The 23,732-nt window shown below is 51.2% G+C and overlaps 1 protein-coding gene across 1 annotated transcript in view; it reads left to right on the forward strand.

Moving 5' to 3' along the window:
* The first annotated feature begins 16,012 nt into the window (after positions 1-16,012).
* Positions 16,013-23,732, forward strand: part of zpr1 (ZPR1 zinc finger) — a 34,077-nt gene continuing 26,357 nt past the window's right edge. Inside the window, exons 1-3 of the mRNA XM_070894602.1 lie at positions 16,013-16,482; positions 18,107-18,268; positions 22,436-22,526. Coding sequence (XP_070750703.1) covers positions 16,372-16,482; positions 18,107-18,268; positions 22,436-22,526 — 364 coding nt within the window. The 5' untranslated portion in view covers positions 16,013-16,371. The remainder of the gene's footprint in view (positions 16,483-18,106; positions 18,269-22,435; positions 22,527-23,732) is intronic.

Consider the following 23,732-nt stretch of genomic DNA (forward strand, 5'->3'; position numbering starts at 1 on the left):
TCAGTTCCTATAGAGTGGAGGGTAGCCAATGTAACCCCACTTTTTAAAAAAGGAGGGAGAGAGAAAACAGGGAATTATAGACCGGTCAGCCTGACATCGGTAGTGGGTAAAATAATGGAATCAATTATTAAGGATGTCATAGCAGTGCATTTGGAAAGAGGTGACATGATAGGTCCAAGTCAGCATGGATTTGTGAAAGGGAAATCATGCTTGACAAATCTTCTGGAATTTTTTGAGGATGTTTCCAGTAGAGTGGACAAGGGAGAACCAGTTGATGTGGTATATTTGGACTTTCAGAAGGCGTTCGACAAGGTCCCACACAAGAGATTGATGTGCAAAGTTAGAGCACATGGGATTGGGGGTAGTGTGCTGACATGGATTGAGAACTGGTTGTCAGACAGGAAGCAAAGAGTAGGAGTAAATGGGTACTTTTCAGAATGGCAGGCAGTGACTACTGGGGTACCGCAAGGTTCTGTGCTGGGGCCCCAGCTGTTTACACTGTACATTAATGATTTAGATGAGGGGATTAAATGTAGTATCTCCAAATTTGCGGATGACACTAAGTTGGGTGGCAGTGTGAGCTGCGAGGAGGATGCTGTGAGGCTGCAGAGCGACTTGGATAGGTTAGGTGAGTGGGCAAATGCATGGCAGATGAAGTATAATGTGGATAAATGTGAGGTTATCCACTTTGGTGGTAAAAACAGAGAGACAGACTATTATCTGAATGGTGACAGATTAGGAAAAGGAAAGGTGCAACGAGACCTGGGTGTCATGGTACATCAGTCATTGAAGGTTAACATGCAGGTACAGCAGGCGGTTAAGAAAGCAAATGGCATGTTGGCCTTCATAGCGAGGGGATTTGAGTACAGGGGCAGGGAGGTGTTGCTACAGTTGTACAGGGCCTTGGTGAGGCCACACCTGGAGTATTGTGTACAGTTTTGGTCTCCTAACCTGAGGAAGGACATTCTTGCTATTGAGGGAGTGCAGCGAAGGTTCACCAGACTGATTCCCGGGATGGCGGGACTGACCTATCAAGAAAGACTGGATCAACTGGGCTTGTATTCACTGGAGTTCAGAAGAATGAGAGGGGACCTCATAGAAACATTTAAAATTCTGACGGGGTTAGACAGGTTAGATGCAGGAAGAATGTTCCCAATGTTGGGGAAGTCCAGAACCAGAGGTCACAGTCTAAGGATAAGGGGTAAGCCATTTAGGACCGAGATGCGGAGGAACTTCTTCACCCAGAGAGTGGTGAACCTGTGGAATTCTCTACCACAGAAAGTTGTTGAGGCCAATTTACTAAATATATTCAAAAAGGAGTTAGATGAGGTCCTTACTACTCGGGGGATCAAGGGGTATGGGGTACTGAAGTTGAATGTTCAGCCATGAACTCATTGAATGGCGGTGCAGGCTAGAAGGGCCGAATGGCCTACTCCTGCACCTATTTTCTATGTTTCTATGTTTCTGCCAATCTCGCCCACACCCCAAGGTGCCAGTGTCTATGTCTCTGCCAATCTCGCCCACACCCTAAGGTGCCAGTGTCTATGTCTCTGCCAATCTCGCCCACACCCCAAGGTGCCAGTGTCTATGTATCTGCCAATCTGTCGGAGGGGCAGTGCTGAGGGAGTGCCGTACTGTCGGAGGGGCAGTACTGAGGGAGTACTGCTCTGTCAGAGGGGCAGTACTGAGGGAATTCTGCATTGTTGGAGGGGCAGTACTGAGGGAGTGCTGCATTGTCAGAGGTGTTATCCTTTGGATGAAATGATTAACTGAGGCCCCGTCTGCTCTCTCAGGTGGATGTAAAAGATCCCATGGCACTATTTCAAAGAAGAGCAGGGGAGTTATCCTCAGTGTCTTGGCCAATATTTATCCCTCAACCAACATCAATAGAACAGATTATCTGGTCGTTATCACATTGCTGTGTGTGGGAGCTTGCTGTGCGCAAATTAGCTGCCGCGTTTCCCACATTACAATAGTGACTACACTGCAAAAGTAGTTAATTGGCTGTGAAGTGCTTTGGGACGTCCTGAGGTGGTGAAAGGTGCTATATAAATGCAAGTCTTTCTTTACTGAGCCCTCTGTGATCGAGGTGGCTGGAATGGCCGGCTCAATTCGTATTAAATTATAAAATCATCTTTATTGCCTCCTGAGGGTGGGTGCAGTGGGTGAGGATGAGGGAGGATGAGGATGAGGATGAGGATGAGGGTGAGGGTGGGTGAGGGTGAGGATGGGTGAGGGTGGGTGAGGGTGAGGGTGAGGATGGGTGAGGGTGAGGATGGGTGAGGGTGAGGATGGGTGAGGGTGAGGATGAGGGTGAGGGTGGGTGAGGGTGGGTGAGGGTGGGGATGAGGGTGAGGGTGGGTGCAGTGGGTGAGGATGAGGGTGAGGGTGGGTGAGGGTGAGGATGAGGGTGAGGGTGGGTGAGGGTGGGGATGAGGGTGAGGGTGGGTGCAGTGGGTGAGGATGAGGGTGAGGGTGGGTGAGGGTGGGGTTGAGGGTGAGGATGAGGGTGAGGGTGGGTGAGGGTGAGGATGAGGGTGAGGGTGGGTGAGGATGAGGGTGAGGGTGAGGGTGGGTGCAGAAGGTGGGGTTGAGGGTGAGGGTGGGTGCAGAGGGTGGGGATGAGGGTGAGGATGGGTGAGGGTGAGGGTGGGTGAGGGTGAGGATGAGGGTGAGGGTGGGTGCAGAGGGTGGGGTTGAGGGTGGGTGCAGAGGGTGGGGATGAGGGTGAGGATGGGTGAGGGTGAGGGTGGGTGAGAGTGAGGATGAGGGTGAGGGTGGGTGAGGGTGAGGGTGAGGGTGAGGATGAGGGTGGGTGCAGAGGGTGGGGTTGAGGGTGAGGGTGGGTGAGGGTGAGGGTGAGGGTGAGGGTGAGGGTGAGGGTGGGTGAGGGTGAGGATGAGGGTGAGGGTGAGTGAGGGTGAGGGTGAGTGAGGGTGAGGGTGAGGGTGGGTGCAGAGGGTGAGGATGAGGGTGAGGGTGAGGGTGGGTGAGGGTGAGGATGAGGGTGAGGGTGGGTGCAGAGGGTGGGGTTGAGGGTGAGGGTTGGTGCAGAGGGTGGGGTTGAGGGTGAGGGTGGGTGCAGAGGGTGGGGTTGAGGGTGAGGGTGGGTGAGGGTGGGTGAGGGTGAGGATGAGGGTGAGGGTGGGTGCAGAGGGTGGGGTTGAGGGTGAGGGTGGGTGCAGAGGGTGGGGTTGAGGGTGAGGGTGGGTGAGGGTGAGGGTGAGGGTGAGGGTGGGTGAGGGTGAGGGTGAGGGTGAGGGTGGGTGCAGAGGGTGGGGTTGAGGGTGAGGGTGGGTGCAGAGGGTGGGGTTGAGGGTGAGGGTGGGTGCAGAGGGTGGGGTTGAGGGTGAGGGTGGGTGAGGGTGGGTGCAGAGGGTGGGGTTGAGGGTGAGGGTGGGTGCAGAGGGTGGGGATGAACTTTTGTGAGATCTAGAATTGCTGCCCACAGTTTGCAGCAGACGACATTTCTGACCGAGTGGGTGGGAGCTGGGAGCAAGGGGCAGTACCAGGGTACGGATTGTCCTCATGAACTGGGCGATGTCTCTGTTCTAACAATAGAAAGAACGTTAAAACTAGTTCTCAGATTCAACATGCACAATGCTGTGGTCTAGTGTCAGCCAATAGAAATCGCCGCAGGTGAGGTCACCGCTCACTGATTTTCGCAACAGGATCAATAACAACAACTTGTATTTAAGTAGTGCCTTTAACGTAGTCCCAAGGCAGGAGCATTATAAGGCAAACATTTGACACTTTAGCAGAGGGGTCAACAACCAGGAGGCATACATTTAAAGGAGTTGGTAGAAGGTTTAGAGGGGATTTGAGGGGGAATTCTTCACTCAGAGGGTGGTGGGGTCTGGAACTCACTGCCTGAAAGGGTGGTAGAGGCAGAAACCCTCACCACATTTAAAAAGTACCTGGATGTGTTGTGTATGCAATAACTGTTAGACTGAGTACACACACATGTGTGCAGCCCAATGGCCTCCAACAGTGACGCCATCTAGTGGCTAGTGATCTCAAAAGTACATCCATGACAGGATGTGCACCTGAAGTGTCGTAACCTGCAGGGCTACGGACCTAGAGCTGGAAAATGAGATTAGGCTGGATAGCCTCCTGTTGACCAGCGCGGACACGATGCGCCGAAATGGCCTCCTTCCGTGCTGTAAACTTCTATGATTCTATGAGCCTGTGTGGTATGATCATAAGCTTGGTCAAAGAGGTAGGCTTTAAGGAGCCTCTTAAAGGAAGAGAGAGAGATAGAGAGGCAAAGAGGTTTAGGCAGGAAATTCCAGAGGTTGGGGTCCAGGCAGCTGAAGGCACGGCCACCGATGGTGGAGCGATTATAATCAGATATGCTCAAGAGGGCAGAATTGGAGGAGTGCAGATATCTCTGGGGGTTGTGGGGCTGGAAGAGATTACAGGGATAGGGAGGGGCGAGGCCATGGAGGATTTGAAAACAAGGATGAGAATTTTAAAATCGGGGCATTGCTTAACCGGGAGCCAAAGTAGGTCAGCGAGTATAGGGGGTGATGGGTGAGTGGGACTTGGTGCGAGTTAGGACATGGGGCAGCCGAGTTTTGGATGACCTCAAGTGGAAGGCCAGCCAGAGTGCGTTGGAATAGTCAAGTCTAGAGGTAACAAAGGCACGGATGAGGGTTTCAGCAGCAGATGAGCTGAAGAGGGGTGGAGACATGTGATGTTACGGAGGTGGAAATAGTCGGTCTTAGTTATGCAGCAGATGTGGTCAGAAGCTCACTTCAGGGTCAAATATGACACCAAGGTTGCGAACAGTCTGGGTCAGCCTCAGACAGAAGTTGGGGAGAGGGATGGAGTCAGTGGCTAGGGAACGGAGTTTGTGGCGGGGACTGAAAACAATGGCTTCGGTCTTCCCAATATTTAATTGGAGAAAATGGCTGCTCATCCAGAACTGGATGTGGGACAAGCAGTCTGACAATTTAGAGACCGAGGAGGGGTTGAGAGAAGTGGTGGTGAGGTAGAGCTGGGTGTTATCAGCGTACATGTGGAAACTGAGACCGTGTTTTCAGAGGAGGTCACCAAGGGGCAACATTTAGATAAGAAATAGGAGGGGCCAAGGATAGATCCTTGGGGGACACCAGAGGTAACGCTGCGGGGTGGGAAGAGAAGCGTTGCAGGTGATTCTCTGACTACGATTAGATAGTAAGAATGGAACCAGGCGAGTGCAGTCCCACCCAGCTGGACAACGGTGGAGAGGTGTTGGAGAAGGATGGAGTGGTCAACTGCGTCAAAGGCTGCAGACAGGTCGAGGAGGACGAGGAGGGAAAGTTTGCCTTTGTCACAGTCACAAAGGATGTCATTTGTGACTTTGATGAGAGCCGTTTCGGTGCAGTGGCAGGGGGGAAACCGGATTGGAGGGATCCAAACATGGAGTTACGGGAAAGCTGGGCATGGATTTGGGAGGTGACAAACACGTTCAAAGATTTTATAGAGGAAAGGAAGGTTGGAGATGGGACAGTAGTTTGCAAGGACGGAGGGGTCAAGGATTGTTTTTTTGAGGAGAGGGCAGATTTGAGGGAGAGGAGCATAGTAAATGAGAAGAGAGAACCGTTAACAATATCAGCTAACATCAGAGCCAGAAAAGGAAGTTGGGTGATCAGCAGTTTGGTGGGAATAGGGTTGAGGGAGCAGGAAGTGGGTCTGATGGACAAGATGAGCTCGGAGACGTCATGAGGGGAGATCGGAGAGAAATTGGAGAAAGATGTGAATTGAGGACTAGGGCAGGGGGGAAGTTTAGAAGAAGCCGGTGGGCTAGGGGAAGGATGGTAAGAGGCAGAAGCAGCTGAGCGGGTGGTCTCCATCTTAGAGACAAAAAAGTCCATGAGCTCGTCACACTTATTGTCGGAGATGAGGGTGGAGACTGGGGAGAGGGGTTTAAAAAGACGGCTAACAATAGAGAAGAGAAGCTGGCTTTATCTTTACATTCCAGAATGATTCTGGAATCGTGAGTGTCATGTTTGTATGCTTGGGGTTACTAGCCACCAGGTGGCGCCACTGTCGGAGGTCATTGGGCTGTACGCACGTGTGTGCAGCCCAGGTATAAAAGGCAAGTCACCATGTAATGTAATCACTTTGGGCCCTAATAAAGCAGAGCCAGGTTTGTTCCTGTGTTAGTTTACAGTGTTCAGTCTATCGAGTTATTACATACATAACATTTGGCAACAAGGTAACTTTAAAACCTTCGCATGCAAAACTTAGCACAATTGGAATTCTGGAGAGATTCGTGGAGGGAGGGGACAAGTTGCGTACGTACACCAAAGAGCTCATAACGATGATTGGCCGTGCAGTAGTCAAGGTGTCGTATGATGGTGCGGTTCATGATTTACCATTATGGATTGTTCCAGGCAATGGTCCAACGCTGTTCTGCAGGAACTGGCTAGAAAAAATCATAAGAACACAATAAGAACATAAGAATTAGGAACAGGAGTAGGCCATCTAGCCCCTCGAGCCTGCTCCGCCATTCAATAAGATCATGGCTGATCTGGCCGTGGACTCAGCTCCACTTACCCGCCCGCTCCCTGTAACCCTTAATTCCCTTATTGGTTAAAAATCTATCGATCTGTGACTTGAATACATTCAATGAGCTAGCCTCACCTGCTTCCTTGGGCAGAGAATTCCACAGATTCACAACCCTCTGGGAGAAGAAATTCCTTCTCAACTCGGTTTTAAATTGGCTCCCCCGTATTTTGAGGCAGTGCCCCCTAGTTCTAGTCTCCCCGACCAGTGGAAACAACCTCTCTGCCTCTATCTTGTCTATCCCTTTCATTATTTTAAATGTTTCTATAAGATCACCCCTCATCCTTCTGAACTCCAACGAGTAAAGACCCAGTCTACTCAATAGACCCAGTCTACTCAATCAAATGGAATTGGAACGATATCAAAGTGTCATCGTCGGAGGATGATACTCCATGAGCTCAGGTGCTGAGCAAGTTCCCCTCGCTGTTTGAACTAGGCATCGGCAATTTCACGGGAGCCAAGGTGCAGATCCACGTGGACTTGGATGCAAGACCTGTCCATCATACATGATGAGGGAGAAGGTTGAAATCGAACTGGACAGACTCCAGCGTGAAGGGACCAGTCATATCACTGGTTGAATTTAACGAAGGGGCCAGCCCCATTGTTCCTGTGTTGAAGACTGATGGCACTGTCTGGATTTGTGGATTCTACAAGGTTACGATCAACCGAGTTTAGAAACAGGATTAATACCCATTACCGAAGGTTGATGACCTGTTTGCAACGCTAGCCGGGGGGAAGTTGTTCACTAAACTGGATCTGACGTCGGCCTACATGACACAGGAGCTGGTCGAGACGTCGAAGAAACTTACGTGCATCAATACTCATAAAGGACTGTTTATCTACAACAGGTGTCCTTGCGGAATTCGCTCAGCTGCAGCCACATTTCAGAGAAACGTGGAGAGTCTACTGAAGTCTGTCCCTAGAACCGTCGTGTTCCAAGGTGACATTCTGGTCACAGGCCATGACACCGCCGAACATCTGAACAACCTGGAAGAGGTTTTACATCGTCTGGACAAAGTGGGACTCAGACTGAAATGTTCGAAGTGCATCTTCATGGCACCGGAAGTCGAATTCCTGGGGAGGAAAATTGCTGCTGACGGCATCAGGCCAACGGACTCGAAAACCAAGGCCATCAAGAATGCACCCAGGCCTCAGAATGTGACAGAGCTGCGTTCGTTCCTTGGTCTACTCAACTACTTCGGTAATTTCCCACCTAGACTGAGCACTTCATTAGAGCCACTGCACATTCTGCTAAGAAAAGGCGACAACTGGGTTTGGGGTGCGTCTCAAGATAGAGCTTTTGAGAAAGCTACTAATCTGCTTTGCTCTAACAAGCTGCTGGTACATTATGATCCATGTAAATGTTTAGTATTGCCCTGTGATGCTTCATCATACGGAGTTGGTTGCATGCTCCAACAAGCTAATGAGTCGGGTAAACTACAACCTGTTGCGTATGCTTTTAAAAGTTTGTCAAAGGCGGAAAGAGCCTACAGCATGAAAAAGAAGCATTAGCCTGTGTGTATGGTCTTTGGTTTGAACTGGAAACAGATCACAAGCCACTCATTTCATTGTTTTCGGAAAACAAAGGTATCAACACTAATGCATCGTCCCGCATCCAGAGGTGAGTGCTGACATTATCTGCCTATGATTATATCATTCGCCATAGACCTGGCACCGAGAATTGTGCCAATGCACTGAGCTGTCTGCCGTTGCCCACACTGGAGGTGGAGTTACCACAACCTGTAGACGTACTGTTCATTATGGATGCTTTTGAAAGTGAAGGAAGCCCTGTCACGGCTCAACAAGTTAAGACCTGGACCAGCCAGGACCCGATATTATCGGTTGTGAAATGTTATGTCCTTAGTGGTGATTGGTCTGCCATACCCAAGCAAATGGGTGATGAGACCAAACCTTACAACTGTCGCAAAGACGAACTATCCATTCAGTCAGATTGTTTACTGTGGAGTAATCGTGTTGTTATGCCTAAGAAAGGCAGAAAGAAATTTGTACATGATCTACATATCACTCATCCTGGTATTGTCATGATGAAAGCCATTGCCAGGTCTCATGTAGGGTGGCCTGGAATTGACTCTGATCTGGAATCATGTGTGCATCAGTGCAACACTTGCATGTAGCTCAGCAAAGCACCAGCGGAATCGCCACGGAGTCTGTGGTCGTGGCCATCTAAAGCACGGTCCAGGATCCACATCGACTTTGCAGATCCCTTCCTGGGAAAGATGTTTTTAGTTGTGGTGGATGCACATTCCAAGTGGATAGAGTGTATAATCATGTCATCCAGTACATCCATAGCTACCACTGAGAGCCTTTGTGTCATGTTTGCCACTCATGGTCTGCCCGACATCGTTGTAAGCGACAACGGACCTTGCTTCACTAGTCTGGAGTTTCAAGAGTTCATGAAACTCAATGATATCAAACATGTGAGGTCAGCACCATTCAAACCCACATCTAATGGTCAAGCAAAGCGTAGTGTCCAAACCATCAAACAGAGTATGAAACGTGTAACTCAAGGTTCACTGCAGACTCACTTGTCATGCATATTGCTTAGTTACTGGACAAGACCCCACACGCTTACCGGGGTCCCCCCGAACTATTGATGAAGAGAGGTCTGAAGACCAGGCTCTCTCTTGTCCAACCTGACTTGAACGATCACGTTGAATACAGACGTCAAAGTCAGCAGTGGTATCATGATCGCGCCGCTGTGTCACGCGACATTTCTGTTAATGATCCTGTGTATGTACTAAATTATGGTCAAGGTCCCAAGTGGATCGCCGGTACTGTTACGGCCAAGGAGGGTGACAGAGTGTTTATTGTCAAGCTCAAGAATGGGCAAACATGCAGAAAACATGTTGATCAGATAAAGCTGTGGCACACGGATGAACCGGAACAGTCTGAGGAAGACACAATCAGTGACCAACCAACCTACCCTCAGTCATCAGAGGACTCCGCTGTCATCAATGAATCTGGACTTTCAATCCCTGACATGGTCATTGCCATTCCCAGCAGATCGGCCCCAGCCCCCAGTCATAACAGACTCAGAACACTCGCCCAAGGCTGGAGTTGAACTGAGACGATCAACTCAGGAGCAGAAAGCCCCGGACCGTCTCAATTTGTAAAAAGACTGTTACTAATATCTTAAAGGGGGATATTGTCATGTATGTATGCTTGGAATTACTAGCCACCAGGTGGTGCCACTGTCGGAGGTCATTGGGCTGTACGCACGTGTGTGGCCCAGGTATAAAAGGCAAGTCATCATGTAATGTAATCACTTTGGGCCCTAATAAAGCAGAGCCAGGTTTGTACCTGTGTTAGTTTATCGAGTTATTACATACATAACAGTGAGCAATTTTGTCAGACGAGACCAAGACCTGATAATGCTTCATGTGGTTTAGCCAGATCTGGCAGTGAATGGCCAAACCAGTTGTCCGACATATCTGTTCAAGTCTGCATCCCTTGGACTTAAGGGAGCGAAGCTAAGTGCTGGCCAGGTGAGAGAGATGAATTGTTATAACAGGAACTGGGGCATCAAACTGGTGAGGCTCGGATTGAGGAGATTGGTCACTGCTGAAATATTGTGGTGAATGAAGGGCCAAAGGCTCGACAGTTGGGATCTCATAAGAGAGTTGGGAGAGAGTTTTTTGCCGGGGCAGTCACAGAAGGAAGTAGGGTGAGGGGAGTGAGGGGAGGAGGAGGGCGATGTGAGTGGAGAGCGATACGAGGAAGTGGTCAGAGATGGCCTTATCTGTGATTGACACGATTGACACATAATCCGGGCAAATGGACTTCAAACGTAGATAGTTACGGAACAAACAAGATTAAAGTTCACAAAACACACACTGTTGAAGATGAACATTGAGGTCACAGGCCCAACGATGACTCACTAATCAGGAACGCAATTAGTCGCATGTGACTGGCGTATTGGACATTGCTCGGGTCAGACCACACCTGAGATATCATGTCCCGTTTTGGTTGCTGGGACACAAGGGACACATTGAAATGCTGTAGGACGCTCAGAGAATGTCAGAGGTTTGAGTTATGAGAAAAGACTGGAGAGATTGCACCCTGAGAGATGATCTTATATATAAGATGGCAAATAGCATGACTAAACTAAGTCCAGAAAATTACTTTAAACTACTTTGTGAGATAAGGACAAGGAGACACAGATTCACAGTAGCAAAGTTAAATGTAGGATTACTATCAGGAAGCTGTTCAGACAGAAAGTGATTGATGCATGGAACGGACTCCCAGATATAGAAAAAATTACTTGGATTTCTAGAGCGTCTTTCACAATCTCAGGACAGCCCAAAGCGCTTCACAGCCAATGAAATACATTTGGAGTGAGGTCACTGTTGTAATGTGGGAAACGCGGCAGCCAATTTGTGCACAGCAAGATCCCACAAACAGCGATGCGATAATGACCAGATAATCTGTTTCAGTGATGTTGGTTGAGGGATAAATATTGACCCCAGGACACCGGGGAGAACTCCCCTGCTCTTCTTCAAAATAGTGCCCGTCTGATTTTTACATCCACCTGAGGGAGCAGACGGGGCCTCAGTTTAACGCCTCATCCAAAAGATGGCACCTCCGACAGTGCAGCACTCCCTCAGTACTGCCCCTCCGACAGTGCGGCGCTCCCTCAGTACTGCCCCCTTCGACAGTGCGGCACTCCCTCAGTACTGCCCCTTCGACAGTGCGGCTCTCCCTCAGTACTGCCCCTCCGACAGTGTGGCACTCCCTCAGTACTGCCCCTCCGACAGTGCGGCGCTCCCTCAGTACTGCCCCTCCGACAGTGCGGCTCTCCCTCAGTACTGCCCCTCCGACAGTGCAGCACTCCCTCAGTACCGCCCCTCCGACAGTGAGGTACTCTCTCAGTACTGCCCCTCCGACAGTGCAGCACTCCCTCAGTACTGCCCCTCCGACAGTGCGGTGCTCTCTCAGTACTGCCCCTCCGACAGTGCGGCGCTCCCTCAGTACTGCCCCTCCGACAGTGCAGCACTCCCTCAGTACTGCCCCTCCGACATTGTGGTTCTCCCTCAGTACTGCCCCTCTAACAGTGCGGTGCTCCCTCAGTACTGCCCCTCCGACTGTGCGGCGCTCCCTCAGTACTGCCCCTCCGACAGTGCGGCACACCCTCAGTACTGCCCCTCCGACAGTACAGCGCTCCCTCAGTACTGCCCCTCCGACAGTGCGGCACTCCCTCAGTACTGCCCCTCCAACAGTGCGGCACTCCCTCAGTACTGCCCCTCCGACAGTACAGCGCTCCCTCAGTCCTGCCCCTCCGACAGTGCGGTGCTCTCTCAGTACTGTCCCTCCGACAGTGCGGTGCTCCCTCAGTACTGCCCCTCCCTCCCTCAGTGCAGCGCTCCCTCAGTACTGCCCCTCCGACAGTGCAGCACTCCCTCAGCACCGCCCCTCCGACATTGTGGCTCTCCCTCAGTACTGCCCCTCTAATAGTGCGGTGCTCCCTCAGTACTGCCCCTCCGACTGTGCGGCGCTCCCTCAGTACTGCCCCTCCGACAGTGCGGCACACCCTCAGTACTGCCCCTCCGACAGTACAGCGCTCCCTCAGTACTGCTCCTCTGACAGTGCGGCGCTCCCTCAGTCCTGCCCCTCTGACAATGCGGCGCTCCCTCAGTACTGCCCCTCCGACAGTACAGCGCTCCCTCAGTCCTGCCCCTCTGACAATGCGGCGCTCCCTCAGTACTGCCTTTGAAAGTCAGCCTGGAATTTTATGTTCATGTCTCGAGTGGGATTTGAAGCCACGACTTTCTGGCAGAGTTGATAAAAGTGTGACCCACTGAGCCACCGCTGACACAGTGAGATTGACACATGGAATGGAGGGCCAGGTACAGCACTGGAGGAAAGAACCCTGGAATAATTTAGGAAAATCATTATTGATGTTACAATGTGGGATGTTGGGGTATTTCTGGATCAATTGACTAATTTGGGCCGAAGAGTGTTTGTCATCAGTAAGTATCCTGTGATCAGAGGGTTCTGCAACCGGGAACAGGAAATCTCCAGGCTTCTTGTTCGGAAAAGTTAGCAATTTCTATTGCACCTTTCACAACTTCAGGACGTTCCCAAAGCGCTTTACAGTCATTAAAGTATTTATTTGACGTGTAGTCCCTGTTGTAATGTGGGAATCGCGGCAGCTACTTTGCGCACAGCAAGCTCCCACCTACAGCAATGTGATAATGACCAGATCATGTGTTTTATTGATGTTGGCCCCATGACACTGCTGGATAACATCCCTGCTCTTCTTTAAAGTAGAGCCATGGGTTCTTTTACATCCACCTGAGCGGGCAGACAGGGTCTCGGTTAACATCTCACCTGCAACAATGCAGCACTCCCTGGGCTTGACCTGAAAACCTCTGACTTCAAGTTGAGAGGGCGAGTCAGTGACCATGGCTGACACTATACGAACAAGTGATGGAATGCAGGCTACACTTGCTGACTAAGTTACGCAAAGCCCTTGCCCCAGCGCACTTTCAGTAGGACTGCATGTCAACATAAGAACATAAGAAATAGGAGCAGGAGTCGGCCATTTGGCCCCTCGAGCCTGCTCCGCCATTCAATAAGATCATGGCTGATCTGATCATGGACTCAGCTCCACTTCCCCGCCCGCTCCCCGTAACCCTTCACTCCCTTATCACTCAAAGATCTGTCGATCTCCGCCTTAAATATATTCAATGACCCAGCCTCCACAGCTCTCTGGGGCAGAGAATTCCACAGATTTACAACCCTCTGGGAGAAGAAATTCCTCCTCATCTCAGTTTTAAATGGGCAGCCCCTTATTCTGAGACTATGCCCCCTAGTTTTAGTTTCCCCTGAGTGGAAATATCTTTTCTGCATTCATCTTGTCGAGCCCCCTCATTATCTTATAAATTTCGATAAGATCATCTCATTCTTCTGAACTTCAATGTGTATAGGCCCAACCTGCTCAATCTATCTTCATAAGTCAACCCCCTCATCTCTGGAATCAACCAGTGAACCTTCTCTGAACAGCCTCCAATGCAAGTATATCCTTCCTTAAATACGGCGACCAAAACTATACGCAGTACTCCAGGTGTGGCCTCACCAATACCCTGTACAGTTGTAGCAGGACTTCTCTGCTTTTATACTCTATCCCCCTTGCAATAAAGGCCAACATTCCATTTGCCTTCCTAAATCTAGTCAAAGGCCTAGATTCAGGATTGCTTTCAGTTCTCAGCTTTTTGACACTATAGGTTACCATTTGCTAGTTTTCTAGGTTAGTATATTTACATCAAAAGGTTGTTGAGTTAGACTTAGGGTAAAGCTCCGTGTACTCTGAGCGAGTGATGTGCTTCAGGCTGTGGCCAGTGTCAGCTTGTTTCAGTTGGATACAGTCAGGCCTTTGCGTTATGAAAGACACAGGTTCAAAGCCCCATACCAGGACTTGGCCAATAACCTAGGCTTACACCAGAGCAATACAGAGGCAGTGCTGCACTCTCGGAGGTGCTGTCTTCACAATGAGATCTCCATCTGTTCAACTAAGTGTTAAACATGGCACTATTTGAAGAAGAGGTGGCGAGTTCTCCTGGTGACCTGACCAACTTTCCTCCCTCAACGAGACCATCAAAAGCAGCTAGCTGGTGTTTGTGGGATCTTGCTTGTGCAAACTGCCTGCAGTACATCAGGACTGCACTTCAGAAAGCAATTCCTCGGATACCAAGCTGTAGTCTGAGCCACAGTATCAATGCAAGCTCTTGCTCTATCACATCAGGCACTTGTAATAAATTGTTTTTCACATTTATTCAAATGATATAGAATATTTTATTCACTATTTTTTAAATTGGTGGAAACATGTATGATTAGGTTGAAATCAGCTGCTTGGGACATTTTCCAGGCGCTTTATAAATTCGGGTGTCTGCTGCAGTGAAGTCCCAGGGATGAGGGACTTCAGTTACATGGATAGACTGGAGAAGCTGGGGTTGTTCTCATGAGAGCAGAGAAGGTTGAGAGGAGATTTGATCGAGCTGTTCAAAATCATGAGGGGTCTGGACAAAGTAGATAGAGAGAAACTGTTCCCATTGGCAGAAGGATCGAGAAACAGACACAGATTTAAGGCGATTGGCAAAAGAACCAAAGGCAAGGTGAAGAAAAACCTTTTTACGCAGCGAGTGGTTAGGATCTGGAATGCGCTGCCTGAGGGTGGTGGAGGCAGACTCAATCGTGGCTTTCAAAAGGGAATTGGATAAGTATCTGGAGGAAAGTTTTTGCAGGGTTACGGGGAAAGGGCGGTGGAGGGGGACTGGCTGGGGTGCTCTTGCAGAGAGCTGGCACGGGCTCGATGGGTCGAATGGTTTCACCCCTCTCAAAAAATTGGGGTCACTGCCCTTGGAAGGAAGTGGAAGCCTCTGTAGTGCTGCTGCGTCCAATCAGCCCTTCCCTACGCTGCAGGTTCCACAAATTATAAAGGACCTATCTGGGCCACCATGGAACGGGGAGCCACATGATCAGCCTGGCACTCAAGTAGACCCCGTGAAAACAATAGCGAAAAGCAAGTTGAGGTTTTTTATTTTTGCCTTTTATTTTAGCAGATCCCCGTCCGGACAGCATTCCCGCCGCTGCCGGTGTTTGCACCCAGCGCTGCTGCAGGGGGTGAAAGTCAATTTTGGGACTGGGATGCTAACGGGGCGATGATGTCATGATCGCCGAGCGTAGATCGGGGCGCAAAGCCTTAGTGCTGCCGCTAAACACCCGCCCAATACGGCGAGAGTGGTAGCCAGCACCCTAACCGGGCGGTAAGGCATTTGCGTCCTGTTAGCGCGCTATGGCGCAAAAACGCATTGGGGGAAAAATTGCCTCTTGCCCCGATTGGGGGCAGTAAAGTTCCGGGGCTGGGAATTTTATCACCCGGCCTTGAAGTCCCGCCGGTAATGTGGAATTGGGTCTAGCGCCTCTCAAAGGAAGCGGAGCGCTGTCTCCGGCACTCTGCTCCCTTTGAGGGGCGCTCCCGGGGCGGCAGCACCATGCCCCTCTGCACGGTCGTTTGGGGGCAGCGTGAGACCGCAGCAGCCTGGCACCAAACACCGAGTGCCGGGCTGCGCCCTGGGACCGGATCTCCGCCGGCGCGGGGCGCTAACGGGGCGCTAACTGCGGGGCGCTAACGGGGCGCTAACTGCGGGGCGCTAACTGCGGGGCGCTAATGGGGCGCTAACTGCGGGGCGCAACGCTGCCGGGACAGCACCGCCAAAACCCCCGGGGCAATCTTGCCGGAGGCGGTGGCGCTCCCCTCTCCCGGGGCGCAAGGAATGCACAACTGCGCCCCCTTGAATTTCTGGCGCAATGATTGTCTAACCCGGGTCCTCCCACCCAGGGGGCAGCACCGAGCCAGGCCGCCCGGGGGACACTCCTGCTGCCTCGCCGGCTCCTCGTCTCTCGTCTGCCCGGAAACACAAGGCCGCGAGAGGCGGGAGCGGGAGCGGGAGGCCGGGGACTGAGGGACTGAGGGCCGGGGCACCACGAGCGGGAGGCCGGGGACTGAGGGACTGAGGGCCGGGACACCGCGAGCGGGAGGCCGGGGACTGAGGGACTGAGAGACTGAGGGCCGGGGCACCGCGAGCGGGAGGCCGGGGACTGAGGGACTGAGGGCCGGGACACCGCGAGCGGGAGGCCGGGGACTGAGGGACTGAGGGCCGGGGCACCGCGAGCGGGAGGCCGGGGACTGAGGGACTGAGGGCCGGGGCACCGCGAGCGGGAGGCCGGGGACTGAGGGCCGAGCCCGGGGCACCGTGAGCGGGAGACCGGGGACTGAGGGACTGAGGGCCGGGCCCGGGGATGGCGCGGGTCGCTGAGGAGGGGCCGGTTTTCCCGGAGCTGAGCGCCGAGGATTGCGAGGATCCGGGGCCGACCCTGATCGAGAGTCTGTGCATGAACTGCCGGCAGAATGTGAGCCCGGGGGGAGAGGGCCCCCCTTGCCCCCTCACCCCCCCTTTCCCCCTTCATTGCCCCTTCACCCCCCTTTCCCCTTCACCCCCCTTTCCCCCTCACCCCCCTTTCCCCCTCACCCCCCTTTCCCCCTCACCCCCCCTTTCCCCCTCACCCCCCCTTTCCCCCTCACCCCCCTTTCCCCCTTCATTGCCCCTTCACCCCCCTTTCCCCTTCACCCCCCTTTCCCCCTCACCCCCCTTTCCCCATCACCCCCCTTTCCCCATCACCCCCCTTTCCCCCTTCATTCCCCCTTCACTCCCCCTTGCCCCTTCACCCCCCCTTGCCCCTTCACCCCCCCTTGCCCCTTCATTCCTCCTTCACCCCCCTTGCCCCCTCACCCCCCCTTGCCCCCTCACCCCCCTTGCCCCTTCACACCCCCTCGCCCCTTCACACCCCCCTCATCCCCCTTGCCCCTTCACCCCCCCTTGCCCCTTCACCCCCCCTTGCCCCTTCACCCCCCCCTTGCCCCTTCACCCCCCCTTGCCCCTTCACCCCCCCCTTGCCCCTTCACACCCCCCTCATCCCCTTGCCCCTTCACCCCCCCCTTGCCCCTTCACCCCCCCTTGCCCCTTCATTCCCCCTTCACCCCCCCTTGCCCCTTCACCCCCCCTTGCCCCTTCATTCCCCCTTCACCCCCCCTTTCCCCTTCACACCCCCCCCTTGCCCCTTCACCCCCCCCTTGCCCCTTCACCCCCCCTCCCTTGCCCCTTCACACCCCCCCACACCCTTCGCTGCCCCAGCCCCAGGTGGGTGTGGAGCCGGGCCCCAGGGGTGGGGGAGTTTGGGGAAGGTACAGAGACAGTGATGCTGCTGATCCACAGGATCCCAGCTCAGACCCTGGTTCACCGTGAACAGAGATTTAACAATATGTTGCTGAAATTGTCAGCGAGTCTGAGAGAAAGAGTCGGGCTGAGCGCGACTTTACTGTTCATTAAAGACAGAAATGCCTGGCACTGGCAATTCAGAGAGTGAGGTGCTGTGAGGTTTTATGCCATGTCCTCTTGCTGTGTGACAAGCAGCTGGCAGGACATGGAGACTCTGCCCTTCCACAGAGAATGAGGAGAGCTGGGAATCCAGTTCTGATTTCGGGAGACCAGTGCAATATAAGCCAGCCGGCATCGCCTCTCTCACCCTCCCACTTGTCCCTCTTCCTATTCCTGCAGCTAATGCTGTTCAGAAATGGGGCCAGCAAAATCTCAGCAGTTCATTACAAGCCCACAAAATTTGGGACTTTGCTGGAACAAGCTAAGTTGGCAATCTTACCGCCGTGCCACAGACAATTAATGTACTGTTCTGTTAAAATCTAAAAGATTCATGGCTATTGGGATGAAGTACTAGTGCTGACAGTCCTTTCTCAATCCTACCCAGCATCTATTTCTGTCCTTTAACCCTTTGGGTGCTCGGGCATGTCGTTCTGTACCCGAATGCTCTAGAAAGTGTATTTGCTGCCCTTTCTTCACTTGATGACCTGGCCAATTCCATTAGATATTTCAGGCTGAGAGTGTGCAATCAATGTGGCTAAGTGACATGTTTTTATCTGCTTTGTTCAATGGATGATGTGTTGGTTTGTTCCTCTTTAAAGGGGATGACCCGGCTACTGCTGACAAAGATTCCATTCTTCAGAGAGATTATCGTGAGCTCTTTTGCATGTGAGCACTGCGGTTGGATGGACAATGAGATCCAGTCAGCTGGGAGAATCCAGGAGCAGGGAGTGCGGTACACACTGCGTGCTGCCTCCAGGCAGGCAAGTCAATGACTGCACCCGATTACCATACATTAAAATATCTGTTTCTGTCGCAGTGGGACTGCTTGCTTATTCATCACCTTATCGAGCAGTGTGAAAATGGCAGTTCCTCTACTGTTAGAACATAGGAGAGGATTGGAAAAGGCTAGCTTCTATCTGTCAATCATCTATGGGTCCCAAGCTCTGGAATTCCCTCCCTAAACCTCTCAGGCTTGCTCCCTGTCCTCTTTTAAGGTGCTCCGTAAAGCTACCTATTTGTCCAAGCTTTTGCTCATCTGTCCTAATATCTCCTGTGGTTCGGTGTCAGAAATGTTTTTATTGATAACATTCCTGTGAAGCATCTTGGGACATTGTTCTTTGTTAAATATGATATATAAACATTGTCCACATGCCTGACACGAGACTCCCAAAGCAAGCACTCTACTCGGAACTCCTACACGGCAAGTGAGCCCCAGGTGGGCAGAGGAAACGTTTCAAGGACACCCTCAAAGCCTCCCTGATAAAGTGCAACATCCCCACCGACACCTGGGAGTCCCTGGCCAAAGACCGCCCTAAGTGGAGGAAGTGCATCCGGGAGGGCGCTGAGCACCTCGAGTCTCGTCGCCGAGAGCGTGCAGAAACCAAGCGCAGGCAGCGGAAGGAGCATGCGGCAAACCAGTCCCACCCTCCCTTTCCTTCAACAACTGTGACAAACGGAGACAGTAATTCCCGTATTGGACTGTTCAGTCACCTAAGAACTCACTTTTCGAGTGGAAGCAAGTCTTCCTCGATTCCGAGGGACTGCCTATGATGATGTAAGTTGTTATAGTGCCGGAAAGTGATGCTGCTCAATCGCCCAATCCCTCGAATGCTTGGCACATTCTCCCTCGAATATTTCCATGCTGCCTGCCTTCCTGGGCAGTTCATTGCACGTGTTTATCACCTTCTGCACAAAATGGTTAAACTGTCCGTACACAACAACAACAACTTGTATTTATATAGCGCTTCACAGGAGATTCAAAAATGTGACGCCGAGCTGCATAAGGAGAAATTAGGGCAGGCTGGGTCAAAGGTCGGTTTGAAGGAGGGTAGAGAGGCGGAGAGGTTTAGGGAGGGAGTTCCAGAGCTTGGGGCCCAGGCAACAGAAGGCACGGCCACCGATGGTTGAGCGATTATAATCAGGGATGCTCAAGAGGGCAGAATTAGAGGAGTGCAGAGATCTCAGGGGGTTGTGGGACTGGAGGAGATTACAGAGATAGGGAGGGATTTGAAAACAAGGATGAAAATTTTAAAATCGATGCGTTGTTCAGCTGGGAGCCAATGTAGGTCAGCGAGCACAGGGGGTGATGGGTGAGTGGGACTTGGTGCGAGTTGGGACACAGGCAGCTGAATTTTGGATCACCTCCAGTTTATGTAGGATAGAATGTGGGAGGCCATTTGGAGTGCGTGGAGACGGGTGATGTTACAGAGGTGGAAATAGGCGGTCTTGGTTATGCTGCGGATATGTGGCTGAGAGCTTATTTCAGGGTCAAACATGACACCAAGGTTGTGAAGTATGGTTCAGCCTCAGACAGAAGTTGGGGAGAGGGATGGAGTCAGTGGCCATGGAACGGAGTTTGTGGCGGGGACTGAAAACAATGGCTTCGGTCTTCCCAATATTTAATTGGAGAAAAATTCTGCTCATCCAGAACTGGATGTGGGACAAGCAGTCTGACAATTTAGAGACCGAGGAGGGGTTGAGAGAAGTGGTGGTGAGGTAGAGCTGGGTGTCGTCAGTGTACATGTGGAAACTGACGCTGTGTTTCCGGATGATGTCACCAAGGGGCAACATGTAGATGAGAAATAGGAGTGGCCAAGGATAGATCAGAGGTAACGCTGCGGGGCAGGAAGAGAAGCGTTGCAGGTGATTCTCTGACTACGATGAGATAGATAAGAATGGAACCAGGTGAGTGCAGTCCCTCCCAGCTGGATAACGGTGGAGAGGTGTTGGAGAAGGATGGAGTGGTCAACCGTGTCAAAGGTTGCAGACAGGTCGAGGAGGACGAGGAGGGAGAGTTTGCCCTTGTCACAGTCACAAAGGATGACATTTGTGACTTTGATGAGAGCCGTTTCGGTGCAGTGGCAGGGGGGGAAACCGGGATCCAAACATGGAGTTACGGGAAAGCTGGGCATGGATTTGGGAGGTGACAAACACGTTCAAGGACTTTGAAGAGGAAAGGGAGGTTGGAGATGGGGCGGTAGTTTGCAAGGACGGAGGGGGCGATGAAGACACCTTCCCATGAGCCTCTGCGCCTGGTTCTGGAGTTAATGGCAATCTGGAACATATTATCAAGGTTCAATTTATTTGTTCCCTTAAAACTCTCTCTCTGTCTCTGTCTATCTCTCTGTCTGTCTCTGTCTATCTCTCTGTCTGTCTCTGTCTATCTCTCTGTCTGTCTGTCTATCTCTCTGTCTGTCTGTCTATCTCTCTGTCTGTCTGTCTATCTCTCTGTCTCTCTCTCTCTCTCTGTCTCTCTCTCTCTCTCTCTGTCTCTCTCTCTCTCTCTCTCTCTCTCTCTCTCTGTCTCTCTCTCTCTCTGTCTCTCTCTCTGTCTGCCTCTTCCCCTCTCAATCCCAGATTCTTCACCCTCTCCTCATTGCTCAGGTATTAAAATTTGGTTGCCCTTTTCTGTAGTCCCTCCAAAGTCTGGGTATTATTGCTGTGGTTTGATGACCAGTGCTTCCTGTGTGACCATCCCAGTCGGTGCAGTGAGTCACTGGGCTGTGGGCCCCGGGTCTGCATTGTGTTAGCTGACCGCAGCTGGGTATACCTCGGGGCTGCTGGTGGCTGAGGAGGAACTGGGCATGGGTTCAGCTTTTAATTGAGCTGAGTATGTTTTTTTTATACATCAAGTTGATCTGGAACGCGCTGCCTGATAGGGCGGTGGAAGCAGATTCAATAATAACTTTCAAAAGACAATTGGATAAATACTTCAAACGGAAACATTTATTCAGCTGTGGAGAAAGAGCAGGGGAGTGTGACTAATTGCCGAGCTCTTTCCCACGAGCCCATCAACCCAGGCGTGATGGGCTGAATGGCCTCCTTTTTGCTGCCCAACAATTCCTGCTGAAAATGCCTGTATATGATGGCCGCCATTGTTCAGTCGCCCGCAGCTGCTCCCTGTCTAGACTCCTGTAGATAGAGTGGCGTGAACAAACTCCAGGCAGGCACCCGTGGAACTGTGCTCCAACAGGGAGGAGAGGATTGTGAGCAGAGGGAAATTCTGTAGATGTAGAAGTTGTTACGTGAATGACTGCGCTGTGGCAGAGTATTTCCAGTGTGGTTGTGCAGCTGTTGGAACTGGGGCTGGGGACAGACACCTGCAGTCGAACAAAACATTTAGTGCCAGTGCGCGTCACAATTTGCGTCTTTCTCTGCTGCCGCCCCCAGCTCTCCTTTCCTGTTGTGTTAAGAACAGCTGAGCTGTTTTTTGCTACATTTCTTAAATCGGTAAATGAGAACAAGTCGTCATCATCATCATCATCATCATCGTAGGTGGTTCCTCGAACCACAAGAGTTCACAGATATTCCAGTCCTGAACTCCAGTTGAGGGGGTGGAAGATGCCTGTGCGTGAATTTTTTTTAATGTGTGGTGACCGTTGCACATCAGCCACCACACGGACTTGACAGAGCTAGGCCTGAGAAAAAATAGTCCATCATGGGCAGTCAATTTAAGTTGGTACCTTTGGCCGCGAAGGGGCGAGCCCAAGCTCCCAGGTTTGACCCCTGGTCTGTGTAGCCAGGATGGCTCTACAATTGCTCTGTGTCCCTGGGTTACGAGGAGAAATATCAGCCACGTTCCCTGATTGCTGGGTAATGATTTCCCCATACTGTAGTGCACATGGATGTTGGGTAAGGGCAGGGCAGCTGTGATGGCTTTGCAGTTTGCTGCTGATACTGACTGTCTCGGCTGATCTATGGGATGAGACAATTGAAGGCTGTGGAATCGTACCCCAGTACGAGTCCGAGCCTACAGGACATGGTTGGTATGTAGGGTGCAGACAGTAATCTTGGATGTTTATTGATGTTTATTAACTGTACTCCTCATTGACAAGCTCATCTTGGCAAGTTGTTTGATTTCAATACTTCCTTACACTAGCAGTCGTGTTTTAATCGGGTGTATTGTAAATCCTGGCTCTGTTGTGCAGGACCTGAACCGTGAAGTAGTGAAAGCCGACTGCGCCGGAACCAAAATCCCCGAGCTGGACTTTGAGATTCCACCATTCACACAAAAAGGGGGTAAGCATGTGTTTAGTGTTCGTACCATTAGATTAAGAGATGCTGGTGTAAAATTCCCATAAACTTAGCTCTGGAGAAAATGCAGAGAAGGGTGGTGTTAGATCTCTTAATTTCCAATGAAATACGAACTCCGATGGTAGTTTTAACTTTTTAATCTTGGTAGAGAGTAACAAGCTGCTGGCTGATTCCCATCCTGCGTCTAATTCTTGCTCATTCTGCCCCAAAGCTTCATCTACCTTGTCGTGCAATTTTCTTCCCTGTGTTTTTGGCACCATTATGGTCAAAATTTGCACTCCGTCCCAGGGATGAAGTTGATATATATTTCTTAAGCGGTCCAATTGGTCCCACGTTTTTACTCCCCCTTTCTTTGGATTGGGCAATTCCTTGGACCATTTATCAATTTTCTCTGGGTCTGCCGGATCATGAACTAAGTATTCTGCATACACCCTTCTCTTTGTTTTTTTGGTTCCGCCCTCATCCGCAGTCTCTTCTGATTTGACTACAACTCGTCTTTTTTTAAATGGGGCAAAGCGCACCCCTAATTCTTCATCATCCTCCGACACTGTATTGTCGGAGGATTCAGAAACCGTGTCTATTCCTCGGTCGTGTCTTCGGGTTTGCGCTTTTAATTTATGCAAACATGGGTACCCTGGGAATTGATCAATACATTTTCCTTTTCCTATTACTGTCTCTTGACCTAATGATTTTTTCCATTCTTTAATTTCACCTTTAAGATCTTTAACTTCCGCTTCCAGCTTTTCAAGTTCAAGCTTTTTCTGTTGCAGCTGTGCACAAACAGCTTGCAATTGGTCCTTTGTACTGGTCAGTTCTCGATCATGTTGGGAACGCATTATAATTTCATTCTAGTTTCGAATCTGGCCCATAACCGCTAGGGACCATCTAGTTCGCTCTTTATTTTTCATACTGGTCGTTTTTCCCCAGACCCTTTTAATCTCATCCAAGGACCATTGTCCTTTGGAGGTTCCGTACTTTTGTTCGATCTTAATACAGGTTTTAGATAAGTTGAATTGTTGCTCTATGTATTCTTTCAACTGTTCGAGAATTAAATCTACCGAAACTGCAGGTGGTGCCTGCCCACCTTTAACAGTTGTAGGCAATTCTTTGCCCTTTTCTCCTGCTGCCATTTCTTTACTGAGTTCTTTACTGGGGTCTCGAGTCGTAGGCCTGCTAGCCGATCAATAGGTC

The sequence above is a fragment of the Pristiophorus japonicus genome, chromosome 11 (assembly GCF_044704955.1).
Source record: "Pristiophorus japonicus isolate sPriJap1 chromosome 11, sPriJap1.hap1, whole genome shotgun sequence".
Taxonomy (NCBI): Eukaryota; Metazoa; Chordata; class Chondrichthyes; family Pristiophoridae; genus Pristiophorus; species Pristiophorus japonicus.